The sequence below is a fragment of the Equus asinus genome, chromosome 14, assembly GCF_041296235.1.
Source record: "Equus asinus isolate D_3611 breed Donkey chromosome 14, EquAss-T2T_v2, whole genome shotgun sequence".
NCBI classification, from domain to species: Eukaryota; Metazoa; Chordata; class Mammalia; order Perissodactyla; family Equidae; genus Equus; species Equus asinus.
In genome coordinates, this window is record NC_091803.1 from 38343926 (window position 1) to 38361292 (window position 17367).

At 40.7% G+C, this 17367-nt stretch overlaps 1 protein-coding gene across 1 annotated transcript in view; it reads right to left on the bottom strand.

Annotated features, from left to right (window-relative positions):
- Positions 1–15083, bottom strand: part of ERCC4 (ERCC excision repair 4, endonuclease catalytic subunit) — a 66857-nt gene extending 51774 nt beyond the window's left edge. Inside the window, exons 1-8 of the mRNA XM_014866340.3 lie at positions 14832–15083; positions 13250–13430; positions 8609–8804; positions 7489–7696; positions 5481–5661; positions 4360–4488; positions 3461–3571; positions 739–1336 (exon numbers count right to left, since the gene is read on the bottom strand). Of these exons, the coding sequence (XP_014721826.1) occupies positions 739–1336; positions 3461–3571; positions 4360–4488; positions 5481–5661; positions 7489–7696; positions 8609–8804; positions 13250–13430; positions 14832–15038 (1811 nt within the window). The 5' untranslated portion in view covers positions 15039–15083. The remainder of the gene's footprint in view (positions 1–738; positions 1337–3460; positions 3572–4359; positions 4489–5480; positions 5662–7488; positions 7697–8608; positions 8805–13249; positions 13431–14831) is intronic.
- Between the last annotated feature and the right edge of the window lie 2284 nt (positions 15084–17367).

Sequence of the window (17367 nt, forward strand, 5' to 3'; positions counted from 1 at the left end):
CTAATCTCTTCATCCTGCATTATTTCTGATCCACCTCCTCCATTCATCTCTACTCTGAAAGGCTGCGTTAGTTAAACTGCTAGAAAGGTTTCTTTTGGCTCTGTTTTTGGTTCAGACTGAGTTCAGGATATTAATTTTGCTGTTTATTTCCCTCAGATAATTGGAGAGCCAGAACACAATATTCTTTGGGAGGCATCATTTTCTCATCTGATGTTTCTGTAGATTTTTTCATCTGGTACTTCTTGAAACTCAAGAAAACTTGGTACAATAATTCCCTAAATACTTTAGTTTTATGTGGACATAACTAAGAGTCACTTCTTAAAATTTATAAGAAAGACATTTTAGAAGACTGAAATTATTTAGCTGAGTCATAATGGTATCATCTTTTGGTAGAAGTTAGGATATTATAAATTTCCTAGACCTGTTCAGATACAGCACGCAATAAGCCACAACCAGGGAATAATGAACACCACACAGAACAGCAGAGCAGGACGTAAGGAGAACACAAATATGCCACTAGATTCGTTGTTCTCCTACAACATTTGATAGCTGTCCCACGCAAACTCCCCAGATTGATCAGAAAGCAAAATAAGGTTTCATAAACTTAACCAACATCCTAACAACAGAATGTTAAAGATAAGAAAATCCATATGCAACTGGTACAGTTTCTGTGTTAAAACCTAAAGAAGTGTGAAATCGAAGCCTACAAGATAACAGCTCCCATTCTTTGTAACTTGCCTCAGAGGTTTCCCAGGCCTACTTGCCCTGTAAATTTCAAGCTGACGAACAAAGGTGAGCTCTGCGTCATACAGAACCACGTATCTCGGTTCCACTTCGTGCAGTACCCTTGTCAGAGCGTAGGGGTCGCTACAGCCCAGGAGGGGATGGATGATGGTGAGGGGGTCTTTCAGGATTCCATAGGCGGAATCTGATGACAAGTTTAAATCAAATTCCTCATGCTTAATTTCTTCGAAGCAGCTTTCCGGGCTACTGCTTATGTCTCTAGGACATCCTTCCTTGACATCCTCTTCCTCTTCCAGTTCTTCAGGCTTTCCTATCATCTGAGTTAAAGTCAACCTTCGTTTTTTCTTTTTGAGAGTCCTTTCTTTGGTAGAAGGCTTTTCTTTGTTGTGGGGGTCTTTGGGTCTTTTGTTGGATTTCGCCATTCTCTTTGAGCTGTCCTCCTGTCTAAATTTCATCCACACTTCTTCAGCTTTGCTGTCCTTCTCAAAGGTTTTCCTGTAGAGCCTCAACAAGAAGGCCTCTGCTCCAACAGTAATATACTCTCTCAGCTGGGAACACGTTCGGTCATCACTTGCACAAATAAGTACTTGACCTAAAAGTAGAAAACGATGCTGTGTTACTCTTATCTCATGTGCCCCCTCACCCCTTCCCCCACAGGAAGACACAGCTTACCCCTTGGTGCTACAGACACAACATTTACAGTTTCTTTAAAAAAGGTCTCAGATGCTTATCAAAGGTTTTTACCTCCCCACCAGGATTACTGAAATCTTTTGAGTAAAGCTGAAGCTGGAAATATTTGAGTCTAATGAATAGATAGCCGTAGTATAATGAAGGCTTTAAAGAAGCTATTTTTAATTACTAATTTTCCAGAGGATCTTATACACCAAAATAAATTCCAAATGGATTACAGAGTCAAATGTCAAACATGAAATCATTAAAAAATGATTCTCCATCTCTCTGGATGGAGATGATTTTCTAGGCTTAAAAGCAACGAAAGAAATTTCAAAGAAGATTGATATCTATAATCTAAGATTGACTCTTTAAGAATAAAAAACTGAGCATTAAAAACGTTAGAGACGGGCTACCCTGGTGGCCTGGTGGTTAAGTGCAGCGCGCTCTACTTTGGCGGCTCAGGTTCGCTTCCCAGGTGTGGACCTACAACACTTGTCTGTCAAAAAAAGAGGATTGGTGGTGGATGTTTGCTCAGGGCGAATCTTCCTCAGAAAAGAGAAAAAAAAAAAGCTAGAGAGTAAAAAGAACTTTATGTAACAACTATGGTAAGTGTTAGTATCTTTTATGAAAAGCCAATACAAACTGAGGACAGAGTAAACTGGCAAAGGAAAGTAGACAATTCACAAAAGAGAAAGTGCACTTGAGAAAATATTGAGCTCACCAAACATCAAAATTTAAAACAAGATATTTTCTCCAAATTAATAAAACTGCTGTACATACATAATATATGTACACAGACACGAATGTATAGAATCTCCAGCCACTGTTAGCTAAGTGAAAAAAGATAAGTTCTTATACTGCCAGAAAAAATGAAAATTGATGAAAACCTTCTATAAAGCAATGTGGTAATATGTCTCAAGCACTTTATCACTTGACTCATTAGTTCTATATCCTGAAATTAAATCTACACTGTGACTTTAAAAATGTACACTAGAAAGTACATGAAAGAAAACCAGGAAGGAAATATGTCAATGTTAACAGCGGCTGTTAGACATAATTTTTTCCCTTCTCTTTTGTCTTTAAATTTTCCACTTTTTCTAAGTGAGCATGTATGACTTTGGGTCTTAAATCACAGCACCATAAGTTCTGGGATAATATCACCAGCATATTTACTAATATAAAGATTGTGTGCTTGCCTTTATTGCAGGAGTTCAAAGACAATAGATTTTTTTTAATTTTCTTTTAAAGATTGGCACCTAGCTAACAACTGCTGCCAATCTCCTTTTTCTTTCTTTTTTTTTTTTTTTAAAGATTTTATTTTTCCTTTTTCTCTCCAAAGCCCCCCGGTACACAGTTGTATATTTTAGTTGTGGGTCCTTCTAGTTGCGGCATGTGGACGCCACCTCAGCGTGGCCTGATGAGTGGTGCCATGTCCGTGCCCAGGATCCAAACCTGTGAAACCCTGGGCCGCTGAGGCAGAGCGCACGAACTTAACCACTTGGCCATGGGGCCGGCCCCTTGATATATATTTTCTTAAATCTAGTTTTATTTTTCTATCTGGTTTTATTTTTTAATTTAGTTCTGATTTAGTCTACTGGGCTAATCTACTAGTATATTTACATTTGAATAGAGGAGCCCCAAAACTTGGAATTTTTTTAGGGCTAGGTCAGTGTCACTCCACAGAATGGTTGAGGCTTCTTTGGAAAGATACTTGCTGAAAATATAAAACATAAGACCCTTTAGCTTTCTCCTTGGAGATTCCAGATTTAAAGCCTGGTGAATACATATGTGGAGATTAGCTGCATCTTTAAATAGAAGTCCCAAGAACCCAATCAGTCAAATACCCCTGCTTTCATGAATATACAACGAGTCAAAATCTCACCAAATGAACAGAAAGGAGGTTGCCCCGAGGATCTCGGTGTTCACTTGGCATTTATTCTTCTACATTTTATAAACAAAATAGTAAGTTATTTCTAAAGAGCTAATGAAAAAGGCTCATTTGCTCAATTTTGAAAGCAAATGTCATCATCTCCTTTTTTCCTACCTGGACCCCCAAGGGCTTCACTCTCCTTATTTTCTGCCTCAATTTCTTTCAAGACTTCGGTTAGTGCTTCCCACTTTGGGTTGCTTTCCAGGACCAGTTCCTTTTTTGTTTCTGTATAGAAATAAAAGATAACCTCATTCCATGTGATAATGTTTATCCATAAAGTATTCCAAAGGCTTTCAAAACAACAGATAACACAAGCATCATTCCATAAGCCCATTCCTTTGAGCCTCCTTCATGATGCGAGACAGAATTTGCTTAGTTGAAAAAGGTCTACTTATGGTCTAAATGAAAGATACTTCAAACCAACCTTAATACAGGTTTCATAAGGCCTTGATAGAAAGTTATACGCATGGTCACTAATAAGAGAAGGTTCTGTGTTAGTTGTCAACTGTGACATTATATGTAAGCTGCTACACAAAATAACGGGATCAATACAGAACAGCAGTATTTATGATTTCTAAAATCCCCATGATTTTCACAATCCTGAACATGGGATGGACGTGGACAACAATCAAACTTTTATTTCACCCACTAACACATTTAATTAAGCTTTGAAATAGACCTTTGAACTAGGCAGAAAGTAAGCATTAGCCCTATCCTACGTCTCTAAAACTCAATATATTTATTATACCTATTAGATAGTGTCGGAATAAAATCCATATCTCCCTCATTCTCATGTGTTTATGTTCTCTATGCTGGCAATGGACTGTAAGCCTTGCCATGCTGAATACTTTTAACATATGCTACATATCTTACATGCAATATACATTTAACATAGAGGCACACATTCTTCACACGGTCAAAGGAGATTTAAAATTACACTATTAACTTGATAAGCATTCCACACCAAATACTTAAATATAAGAAACGTTTAAAGACTTAAGCCTACAAAATACCTTGCTCTTCTTTAATCTCCATTTTTTCAGACATTTTGCCTTTTTTACTCATTTTGTCATCTGGAACATTATAAACCCTTGCTCGAGCATTTATAAACATTGAGGTGCTGGAGTCAAGAAACAGCCAACCTAATAGGAAAAGTTAAAAAAAAAAAGCCTTCAATTTATGGTTAATTTTAAAGAATCTCTGATGGTCACATGACCTATTATACAACAGGCTGCCATCTTATTCTCCTCCCAACCCAACCTTCTCCCTTATTGTGGCCTCTGTCACTGTTTGGCTAGACCAGTTGTTTTCAAAGTGTAGCCTACAGACTTCTGGGGGTTGCCAAGATGTTTTCACGGGGTCTGTGACCTCAAAACTACTCTCATAATAATACTAACTCATTACTTGACTTTCTTCCAGTGTGATGACATTTCCGATGATGTACAAAAGCATTGGTGGGTAACGCTGCTGGTGTCTGAGCACGAATTAAGGCAGTGGAACCAAAGGGTCCTAGCAGTCAATGTATTCTTTATTGCTATGCGTTGGCAGTTTATTCTTCAACAACGTCCCAGATGAAGCAGTAAAAATTATTAATCATACTAAACCTTGGCCCCAGGGGCCCATGGACCACACTTTGAAAATCACTGGTCGAGCCAGTGAGAAAGGTCACAATAGTGAGGGAAAGGCTGTGACAGGTAGGAAAATAAGACGGTGGCCAGTTGTACATGCCTGTTTCCCCACAATCTCTTCTCTTTAGTCTTCAACAACCTAGCTGATGAAACCCTATACTCCCCTTGTGCTGTTTCTTTGGGGAAAATGAATTTTAAGTTCTTAACAACTAAACTTCCAGAACACAACCTATTTCCAAATTGGGAACTGCCTGTAATACACACAGGCTTTTCTAGAAATAAAGTTGCTCGGAATGGGTATGAATATTTATTATTATACAGAACAGAAGTTAAGTAGGCGGAAACATTAGCTATCAATAAAAGCTACATCCTTGCGCTATGAACATAAACGTAAGTTGTAATCTTAGTATACCATGAATAACACTCCCCACACCTGATTCCCCAACAAAACCCAGAACTTTATTCAAATCAGTTCCTAGAATAATATTAGTATTTGTATCTCTCACCTGAATTCTGACCAAAAGCCTTCTCTGTTGCTCTCAGAGATTCCAAAAGATTCAGAAATGTGATACAATCATATTGAGAGAGATACTGCAGCAAAGTTCGCAATATCTTCAAATCCTGAACCAAGGATTTAGTCTTGGCTCCAAGCTGGTGCCACAAAGGATCCAGGTAATGGCGGATTGTCTGCAACAAGAATAAAATTTAGTATTGCTAAAATATGTTCAATGTAGCTATTGTTAATACAAATTACACTTTCAACAAACATCATCCCCCATATACCTAAAAAAGGTTAAAATGGTAAATTTTATGTTATGTATATTTTACCACACACACACAAAAGAACCCAAAACGTTATATCCCAAAGAAGTGAATAGGAAAATTCAGTTCATAAGATTCTAATAACAATGTTTAATTTTTCAAATATAAAGCAGAGTGTCTTAGTAAACTCTTTATGATAAGATAGAGTCAATTCATAATTATATTTACATTATTAGTCAGGAGAGAAAAGGCCTGACACACATCAGATAATCAGTTACTTGTCTTTATGAAGAGTCAAAGCACGTAGCTCAGACATATTCAATATCTGCCAAGTTTGGCTGTGACCGTAACCTGGATGGATAAAGACGTGGGATCCAGCTGGACGATGGAGCAGAGGGCGTAAACCAGGAAACTACAAAGTATCAAATTTAAAAACAATGTATCTTAATTTGCTGGTATGTAAAATATTTGTTTAGTTTTTTATTTTATAAGTGTGATTCATGGATGGGAAAGTGTTTTGTTAAATTAACAACTGACTAAATTTGAGTATTTTTAAAAATATTAAAAAGTTGCCTAAACCACAGAACAGCTTTATGTATATACTATGTAGGTACCTACATATCCACAGCTGTATATATATATATATATATATATATATATATATATATATGAACATTTCCTTCACAAATTGATTCTGTAACTAAAAAGGATAAACCAAGCAGCATGATATGGAAGCAGTATCATGACGTGGCACCTTATCTAACAAATTTAATACTGAGTAGGAGTAACATTTGGATGACCAGACAATTTATTGTCCAAACCGGGACTCTTGTGAAAATGAAATGATACTAACAATAATTACTCCAGGACAACAAGCAAATACTGAGACTGTCCTCAACAAACTGGGACATATAACTACATGCCTCTTTTGCAGAATCATCTATAAAAGTTAAATTTTCTAAGAAGATGCAAGTTATGTCTATATTTAGATTTGCTTACTAAAAGAATACCTTTATGTTATCAATATTTCACAATAAAATGACTTTTTGGAAGAATCAGAGAAACGGAAGTTAAATTTTTCTGTTTTATAACCACTCTGCATTATTTCCAGCAACAAAGAGATTGATTCAGAGTTTAAAAGACAGGAATTTGTCTTACCAAAATAAAAAAAAAAGCTGCCTCAAATTTTTTAAAAGGCAGCATTTTCTGAATCTATAATTCAATCTTAGATATTTACATAACTGTCTTAATATTAATCTATGATAAAAATTAGAATAAAACTTCCTTAAAGTCTTACCATTTTCTCAATTTAGAATGTAATTTTAAGGCAGAGCAAGTTTCACATTCCTCAGTAACAAACTCATCCAAATTAATTTGTATTCCAAAAAAGAGCTTATAAATTCATGTCTAATTATAAAGCATTCTTATATAAAACTCTTCTACCTATAGATATTCAAATGTCATTTCAGAGCAGAGATTATTTATCCTCCTCTTAATTATACTTAAAATAAGAAATAATCACTGTGTATATGCAAAAATCAGTTATGCTTATATTCCAACCCACATATTTTACTACAATTTATTACTTCCCAGTAAACCAAAGAAGCTATATTTTAAAATATATCACCTCCAATTTAATGCTAAAATAACAGCAAATAACCTATTAAGAACATCACAAATATTAAAATAACTTGCATTCTTTAAAATTACAACATAACAAACTGTGCTTAAGAAGGAAAAGAAATGGAGTACCTTGTCAAAAGGTTTTCCGATAGCATTTTCTAAAGATAAATCTTCGACTTCAAGTGACGGGTTATGGCATTTTAACTCCTTTAGACATGCATTTAAAATGTCCAGTATAGCAGTCTGTATGGCAAGCATGGCAGGTGTCATAGAAACATGAATTTCTACAACTTCTGGTTTGTGCTGTTCTAAAAACGAGTTTACAGCTACATGGAACCTAAAGAGACAAACATTTTTCAAATATTTTCTAGAGTTTCAACAACTACGTATTTCTGGTCTTAGTTTAATACTCTAATAGCTTTTCGTAAATGCAATTAAGAAACAGGATGGAAAGCAAAATGACAATGTTTTCGGGAATGCTTTTAATCTCAATGAATGGAAGTATTAGTCAAACAAGGCAGCGGTCAGCAAACCGCCGTCTGGGCCAAACCCAGTACCTGTCTGAATAAACAGTCTTACTGGAATACAGCCATGCCCACTGTATGTACTGTCTATGGCTGCTTTCACGCTGTAACAGCAGAGCTGAGTAATCGTGACAGACCGCACGGCCTGCAAAGCCCCAAATATTTACTATCTGGCCCTTTACAGGAAAAGTATATAATCCCTGAAATAAGGTATAATCAAGAAAGGAAAAAGACCACAACAACGACTCTTAAATATCATATAGTATAATGAAAATACTTATTAGCATAGGTCGCAAAATGTTTGAAAATTGAAACCTTACGTTTTCCCCAGAAATTTACATAAATTCTTCAAAGTCTTCATGCTTTATTTCCCTGATGGATAATATTCAGAGTGAAGGAGGGAGTCGTAGGCAGTAAATCTGTAGTTCACCTGAAGCTGTTGTATCTCTGAGTCTCTAGATCCCTGGGGATTTCACTAAATGTCCAAGAAACAGTAAACTGGCTGCCCTTGGACAGATCTGATGGGCTATGAGAAAAACAACGATCACACCTCTCTCCCCTTTGGAAAGAATCATAAACGTGGTGACCACATATTTCTATCTGGATGTGCTTGTTACGGACCTGACTACACGCGTCAAGTGCAATCACAGTAATTTTACATCATGTTAAAGCACACAATCACATCACAGCAGATTCACAGAAATTTGTCACGTAATGCTATTCACCTTGGCCACAGATACAGTTTCTTTACGAAAAGATTTCTCATCACTCTTTCCACATGACAAAAACCAGTATCAAAGGCGACAGCGTTGTCTGTGAAAGCTTTAATAAAACCACGTTTGTTTTTCTGGCGGAAGAGACGCAAGATGAACGCTTCTTGACAAGACTCGATTATTCTGTGAGCTCTATACACCAGGATGCCTGAGGGAGGAAAAGCGTAATTTAAAATACAGAGTGGACATGGAATTTTCACGCTCACTTTCATTCATTTATTCATCACGTTTTTCTTGACTGCCTACTTGAGCAGGGCAGGCACCCTTCTAGGCCCGGGATACCGCCACGAACAGACAGACAGAAACGCCTGTCCTCGTGGCACTTACAGTAAACAACGTAGATAAGTAGAATATTTAGTACATTTTAAGGTGATAAGTGCTAAAGAGGCAAACCGAATCAGAGAAGGAGAGAGAGTATGCTCGAGGGGTCATGGTCTGCAGTTTTAGATACGGTGGCCTCACCAAGGTCATATCTAAGTAAAGGCTGGACGGAGACAAGGAGGTGAGCCTTGTGACCATCTGGGCCAAGAGAGTTCCAGGCTGTGGGAACAGCAAGAGCAAAGGCCCTGAGGTGGGGCGTGTCTGGCATGGTGGAGGAGGAATTTCTGAAAGTGAAGTGGGTCACCAATTCTTTCCACGTGAATCAGATGCGGACTGCACAAAATAGCTGCATTTTAGAAGTTTGGGCAACATCTGCATCACCTGTTAGAATAATTCAACTTTCAGAATTAGCGTTTATTCAATTGAGAGGTAAATTAGTCCATTTAAAATAAAAATCTTTGGGGCCGGCCCGGTGGCGCAGTGGTTAAGTTCACGAACTCTACTTCGGTGGCCCAAGGTTTGTCGGTTTGGATCTCAGGTGTGGACCTACACACGACTTATCAAGCCATGCTGTGGCAGGCGTCCCATATATAAAGTAGAGGAAGATGGGCACAGACGTTAGCTCAGGGTTAGTCTTCCTCAGCAAAAAGAGGAGGATTGGCGGCAGATGTTAGCTCAGGGCTAATCTTCCCAAAAATAAATAAATGAAAATCTTTAATGAATATATTTAATACATCTGTTTTTTGGGGTGGTGTGATAATGACACCTCTGAATCACAGAAACAAAGAAAATTATATGTGTTTCCTTATTTATAAAACAGGAGTACTGGACCAAATGATCTTTCATATATATATGGGAGGAATATATATTATATATACCTTTTTGATGCGTATGATTAGTGATAGGGAGAGACATGAGATGATGTAAGAGTGCACAGATGTCATTTCTGGATCAAAAACTCAGTTATTTTATGACGATTCTCAGTCTTTTAGACCTAAATCAAGCCAGTTACCTTATATATATTTGTTATAAATGTACTTGATGTTTTTGCTCCAGTTCTCATCACTCCTAGAGTCTGGAAAATTACACTAATGGTAATTCATGACTCCTAGTAGTTCAACGAACTCAATTCAGATTCTACTATTTTGGTGTTTAAATTTTGGATCAACGTGGGTGGAGCTAAAATTTATTCTAGCTAAGCAAATTGTTTTTCAAATGGTAAAAATTAATAGTGTTATGTAGGAATTTGTAGACAAGGGTTTTTCAATAACCTCAATACATGCATGTAACTAATTTACTAGTAAGAAAAGATTCTGTGGGGGGAGGGCAAAAGGGGTAAAAGGGCACATATATATGGTGATGGATAGAAACCACACTTTTGGTGGTGAACACGATGCAGTCTATACAGAAGCCGAAATATAATGATGTACACCTGAAATTACACAATGTTGTAAGCTGATATGATCCCAATAAAATAACTTTAAAAAAAACTGACGACAAAAAGATTCTGTACCCAGTAGGCAGGTTTTTCCAAGTATCTACTGGGTCACACGTGCTGACCTGGACTGAAATATTACATAAACTTAAAAATAATAAAAATGGACTTCTAAAGGAAACGTGAACCTCAATTGAAGAAAATGTTGTGCTCCAAAACAATGTCATTCTTTTGGAACCCAGAAAAAGGGAGGAGAAAAGAACCAATATTATACCCTAGGCCCTGGGGTTAGGTACTTTTATAGAATTTTATTTCATTTCATCCTCACAACAATTCTATGGGGTAGGTAATATTATGAGACCAGGAAAGGAAAGTAACTTAATCAGGGTCATCCAGCAAGTAATGGGAGACCAAAGGTTCTAAATCATGTGTGTCTGAGAACAAAGCCAGGTTTTTTTCTACTAAGTAACACCACCTGAGGACTCCTCTCTTTCAAAAAACACAAACCACAAGCAAGTTATATTTCTGGGGGCAATTCCAGTCCTACAAAAACCTACAGAAATGGTTATGCTCCCATAAGACTTCGTATGTCCTACTGCACTGTCATGGCTTTACATTCTCTCCTCTACTAACTGCCTGAGGACAAGAACACCGTAACAAGTACAAGTCACGGAATGCTCACTAGGAGCCACGCAGGATGCTAAGAATGTGACAGACACTCCCTCATTTCACCCTCACAAGAATCCTCGGAGGAAGGTCTCCAACTTACAGAGGAGTAAGCTGAGTCATAGAGAAGTTAAGAAACACGCCCAAGGTCACACAGTTGGTACATGAAGGTGAGCTCAGACCCAGAAGCAGTCTAACTCGACACAGTTCACCACACTGCCTTATTCATTTTTCTGTCTTCAGCACCTACCATATTCCTGTCAAACAAACGACTCTTAGCAAATTAAATGTTTGTTGAAGGACTACAAAGCTGAATTACAGCACTGGGTCCACAAATCTAACTTTTTTTTTTCCACCAAAATTTCCTGGGCAAAGTGTGTTGTGCGTTCTGTTTGGAGATGTCAGGATCCGTTCCAGCAATGAAGGCATCCTCCTGTCCCATTCTTCTGAAAGCACAATCTGGGTAGATATTTAGATATTCACACAGTGCTCCCACTATTCAGGAGTTGCGGGAGGCGGCGACACCCAGGGTGGACTGTGGTGGTGATAGTGGCTGGTGACAGGGGAACACGTTAGGGCTGGGGGCAGCCAGTACTCTCCAGAGGGTTACATGCTCTGGGGACTGCTCTCTGGTCTGTAGTGCTGTGGTGAAACCCTACAGGGGTTTCCAGGGGAGGATCCCAGGGGGTGGAGAATTTGAAGGAATCCATTTCTGGCATTCATTTCCACTCCATCTAGCCAAGCAGCGGGATCGGCTCTAGCTTCAGTACTGCTTGGAACAGAAACGGGGACAGAATTTTGCACTTTTAATTAGGACGTACCTATAAGCTATACTTTGGACATTTCTTGGATTCAGGTTGCTTCTCTGCCTAAGGTAGAACTGTTAGTGAAAGTCAAAAAGAAACACTGACATCTAGTGGTCATTTCGATACACTTTTCATCTTATCGACAAAAAATAAAGGAAAAACCCTAAGCTTTTAAGAAAACAGCAAAAGACTTTATGATGTATCAAGATTTCTGGTTATAAAAAGCCAATACTTTTTTTTTTGCTATTATTTATTGTGTTTACTCTGTACCAGGAAACATACTAAACAATTAATTTATTTTATCCCACTCAATCCTTCTGATAACTCTAGGAGAAACTATTTTCTCAACTTAAATGAGAAAATTGAGGCTCATGAAAAGTAACTCGCTGTAAGCAATGGCATTACCACCACCCAGAGTGAAGTGAGTCTGACCACAGGGCCTGCGTCACAGTTGATAACAATTATGTTATAAAAATATAACAAAACTTTTCCTCAATCAGTTCATCATGAACCATATAAGTTCATGAACTTACTCATGAAATATTTCCTGAGTTCTAGGTTCAAGGCAACACGATAGATACAGTGGGAAGTATGATTACGAATCTCACGGTCTCTCTGCCCTCCGGAAGTTCATTAAAGATTACAGCTCTCCGTGCATCATTCATTTAACGAACATGTAGTTAGCACACACTATGGACCAGATACTCAGCCTGGGATAAACAAGGTGTTTCTTGTGCCTGTGAAGCTTGTTATGTCACGAGCGAGACAGACAGACAAACAGGAAAATATAAGGTTGTGTTCGGAAGCGCTAAGACTTCAGAGAAGCACAGGGAAACCTGAGGACACCAAGGTAGGGGCCCTATACGAGCTTTGGGGAAATCAGAAAAGGTTTCCCAAAGGACAAATAAAAATGAGTAGTAATCCTTTTTCTCTATTAATTCTAGCTAAAATTAAACCATTCTTCTCAAAATAATTAAGCAACAACTTGGCTGAATTTTAAATCATAGGAAAATATATTCTTTAAAGAGGCAAACATTTTAGAAAATATACAAAGAATATTTATAAATATTTTAAGTGTGATTAGGTTCTAAAAGCAAATGCCAGCCAATCAGTAAGTATTTACTGAAAATGAGGTTAGAAAACAAGAACCAGTCAATCTTACATTTAGTTCTTTACTCAGGCGACAAGTATTTACTGTGCATCTAAAACATGTCAGATACTGTGCCAACACCTGGAAGCACAATGCTGAGCAAAAACATCCAGGGCTGCCCACAAGAAGCTTCCAGCTTAGAGTTTAGCAGAGGGGACAGACAAAAAAAAAGCATAAACTTATATACAAATAACCACAAAGTTTCAAATTCTTACCAGTAATTAAATCCGAAGGTATCCTGTCAGTCAAGAAATCAACCACAAGTATTCGGCTTGTTGCGAAGATCACACCGCCCTGCGTGTAAACCTCATAGCGACTGTTACTTGTGATTTCATTGGTTACACGGCGAGGCAGGTGTTCAACTCCTTCTATCTTCAGCTGATTGATAAAATACTCCTAAATCAAACCAAACCGGATTAGCAGGCAGTTTACCACAGGGCAGCGTTTATTAGGGGGCAGGTCTGTATTTAAAATGATGCTGCCTTTCTCAGAGATAATGAGCTTCATAATGAATACACACACTAAGTTGATACTTTATGGTGGTCAACCAACCAGTCCGCATTCAACTGGGGTCTTGTTTTTGCTTTTAGGTTGGCACTGAGAAATTATTGCATTTGAGTTGTCATTAGCACTTTATTGACAAAAAAAAAAAAAAAGACTTTTTAAACCCTGGGTCAAGGCTTCTGCTAGAAAATACTTCCCACCAAAGCCAGGTTTGCAGCAAGAGTACTGTGTGAGAAGACAAGGGGTCCTCCTTCCAGGCGGTCTTGTAGCCTATCAGCTCTGTCCTGATTCACCCTAGACCGGATATCATAATGTCAATAAGGCCCAGGCCCTTTACACCTCCAGTTCAACACTACCTTACCGGGGGCCCTGTGTTGCACGACCCCAGACATCCCTATGCCCTCAGGGACGTCCAACCATTCTCTCTGCCCTCATCCTCCTCAAATGAGTCCCCTACTCCTCTCAGAGCCCCTTCACCCTCTCAGAGTCCTTGCACCCCTGTCGGGGATCCCTATTCAATGCCCTCCCACCCATGGTAGGGACCTGCATCCCTGTTGGAGCCCCTCCAACTTCTCAGTGTCCCCACACCAGTGTGAGGGACCTGCATCCTCCTTGGGACCCCTTCACCCTCGCAGTGTCCTTGCATCTGTGTCAGGGTCCTGCATCTTTCTTGGGACCGCCTCCGTGCCCTGCCCCCGCCTGGTGTCCTCACACCCGTGTCAGGGTCCTGTGTCCTCTTCGGGACTCCTCCCTCCTCTCAGTGTTCTCGCGCCCATGTCAGGGACCTGCATACCCCGCGGGACCCCTCCATCCTCTCAGTGTTCTCGGGCCCGTGTCAGTGACCTGCATCCCCCTGGGGACCCCTCCATCTTCTCAGTTTCCCCGCGCCCGTGTCAGGGACCTGCATCCCCCTGGGGACCCCTCCATCTTCTCAGTGTTCTCGGGCCCGTGTCAGTGACCTGCATCCCCCTGGGGACCCCTCCATCTTCTCAGTTTCCCCGCGCCCGTGTCAGGGACCTGCATCCCCCTGGGGACCCCTCCATCCTCTCAGTGTTCTCGCGCCCGTGTCAGTGACCTGCATCCCCCTGGGGACCCCTCCATCCTCTCAGTTTCCTCTCGCCCGTGTCAGTGACCTGCATACCCCGCGGGACCCCTCCATCTTCTCAGTGTCCTCGCGCCCGTGTCAGGGGCCTGCACCGCCCTCAGAGGCCCCGCATCCGCGCCCGGGCCTGCAGCCTCGCAGGAGGCCCCCAGGCTCTCGGGGTCCCCTCACCCCCGCGCCGGCGGTCGCACCTCCTCGGCCGGCTGCGTGTTGAGCACCAGCACCAGGCACGCCGGGTGGCAGTGCAGCCGGAGGAAGTGGTAGAGGAGCCTGTCCGCGCCGAGCCCGCGGGCACACACGACCAGCCCGTCCGTGTCCAGCAGTTCCAGCACCAGCTGCCGCTCATACTCCAGCAACGGCGCCATAGCCGTCGGCCCAGCCGGCAGCCCAGGCTCCATGGGCGCCCTTCCGGGGCCGCGGCCGAACGCAGCCGAAGAGAGCCGAAACCCGGACGAGCGTAAGCCGAGGGGAGCCGAAGAGAGCCGAGGCTGAGACGAACGTAAGCCGAAGGGAGCCGAAGAGAGCCGAGCCCGAGAAGGCGCGCGCTGGCCGAAGGAAGCCGAAGAGAGCCGAGCCCGAGAAGGCGAGCGCTGGCCGAACACAGCCGAAGAGGAGCCGAGCAGAGCCGAAGATTCATAGAGCCACCGGAAGGTGCTTCCGCTCCCGACAGGTGCCCCCTCCACTCCTGAGGCTCCACCCCGGAGCCTTCAGTGATTTCACCTTGCCGGGTCCCGTTAGTCTGAGACTTATGCGGCTTAGACCGCAAACTACTAAAAAGCAAGGAGAGGAGAATTAAACCCAAGGAGCTTAGTTCCGTGACTTGGACAATTGAAAAAGTTGTCACCCTTCCAAGTGCGCCTAGAATTACTGGCACCTCTTTCCCAGCGTGAGGTTTGGTCTTTACTATGCAACTGGCCCTTCTCCCCGTTTAAAATGTTTTGCATAAGCAAAAGAGTTTACTAATTTCAGGCTCTTGTTTCTCTCGAAAGGGCTTGTATGCAATTTAAAGTAAAATCTCGACCAGGTGTCCCCGCAGCAGCCGCGTCCCCCCCTTCCACTAGAGGGACCCCTCCGGTAGTATTCCTTCTATACCTGGAGATGCCTGTTCATCTAACTGGAGGCATTGTTCTGCGTCGAAATTCTTTCCCCCCAACCTTCCTTGTTAGAAAATAGAAAGTATAAGCAAAAATAAAAATCACTTCTTAGCCCATTACCCAGACATACCACTGTTATCATCATGAAATCTATACTTTTAGCCTTTTTATCTGTTCACACACACACACACTACCTCGTCACACAGACTTCTTTTACTGATTTGAGATAATGAATAACCCTGATTTAAATCTCGAGTTTGTCACTAACTTTTGACAAATCTCTGAACGCCGTATTTAATATTCTTTGGCAAAATCCTTTTATATGGCTGATGAGATTTCTGTAATGATGTTGTACCGTCGTTCTTTACTTAATCCCTTATTGGTAGACATTTAGTTTGTTTCTACTTTTCCCCTCCAGTATCATAAATAATATTTCACTGAGCATTTTGACCATGCACCTTCGATACACTTCAGAAGTGGATAATTACCGGAATAAAGAGAACAAACATTTGTAAGACTGTTCATTACATTCATGCTGCCACGTTGCCCTCTAGAAAGGTTGCACCAGTTTGCATTCACACTAGCAGTTTATAAGAGGATCTGTTTCTCTATCTTGTTACTGCTTAATCCAGTATTTTACTTACATTTTGTCAAGATTAAAACAGCATATAATAATTCCTGGATACTGGTTAAATGGAAGGGGATGTCTGCAGCCACGCTACATACAGCATTTCCTGTGAGACAGATATTAATCTCTCCACTTCTGCAGGTGAGAAAATAGGGGCTCAGGGAGGTTTTGTAACTTGGGCACGGCCATGGAGCTAGTTAGTGTATTTCTTAGATTTAGTTCAGGATGTGGTAAGCAGGGACTCAGCACATATTTAGGATATGCATGTTGAAGGACAATGCTGAAATTCAAACCTGATTCCTGAGCTATCATATGCAGAATAATGGCTCCCCAAAGGCGTCCATGTCTGAATTCCTGGGACGTGTGAATGTGTTACCTCACCTGGCAAATAGGATTTTGCAGATGTGATTAAGTCAGAGATTTCAAGATGGGGCAATTATTTTGGATTATCCGGGTGGGCCCAATGAAATCACAGGGGTCCATATAAGGGAAGGAGGGAGACAGGTGGGTCAGAGTCAGAGAAGATGTGACAATGGAAGCAGAGGTTGGAATGGTGTGGAAGGGAGCCAGAGTCAAGGAACACAGCCTTCAAAAGCTGGAAAAGGCAAGGAAATGAATTCTCCCCTTAGGCCTCCAGAAGGAACGCAGCCTTGCCAAGCCATTTTGTACTTCTGACCTCCAGAACTGGAAGGTAAAACGTTTGTGTTGTTTTAAGCCACTAAATTCATTGTAACTAGTTATAGCCGTGAAAGGAAATTAATACACAAGCATTCGCTATTTCTACTAGACCGAGCTCTTAAGATGTTCTCAGCTGATCAAAATAAAACAAAACAAAACATAGATGGGAGTATATAGTGAAGAGATAATTTTGGAGAGTGACTGGTCAATATATATAGAAATTTTAAACACCTGTAGAGATACATATACACCTGAAGATATATTCACCCAATGAATGTTGCTTGGGTACCCACCATGTATCAGGCACAATACTAAGTGAACCATCAG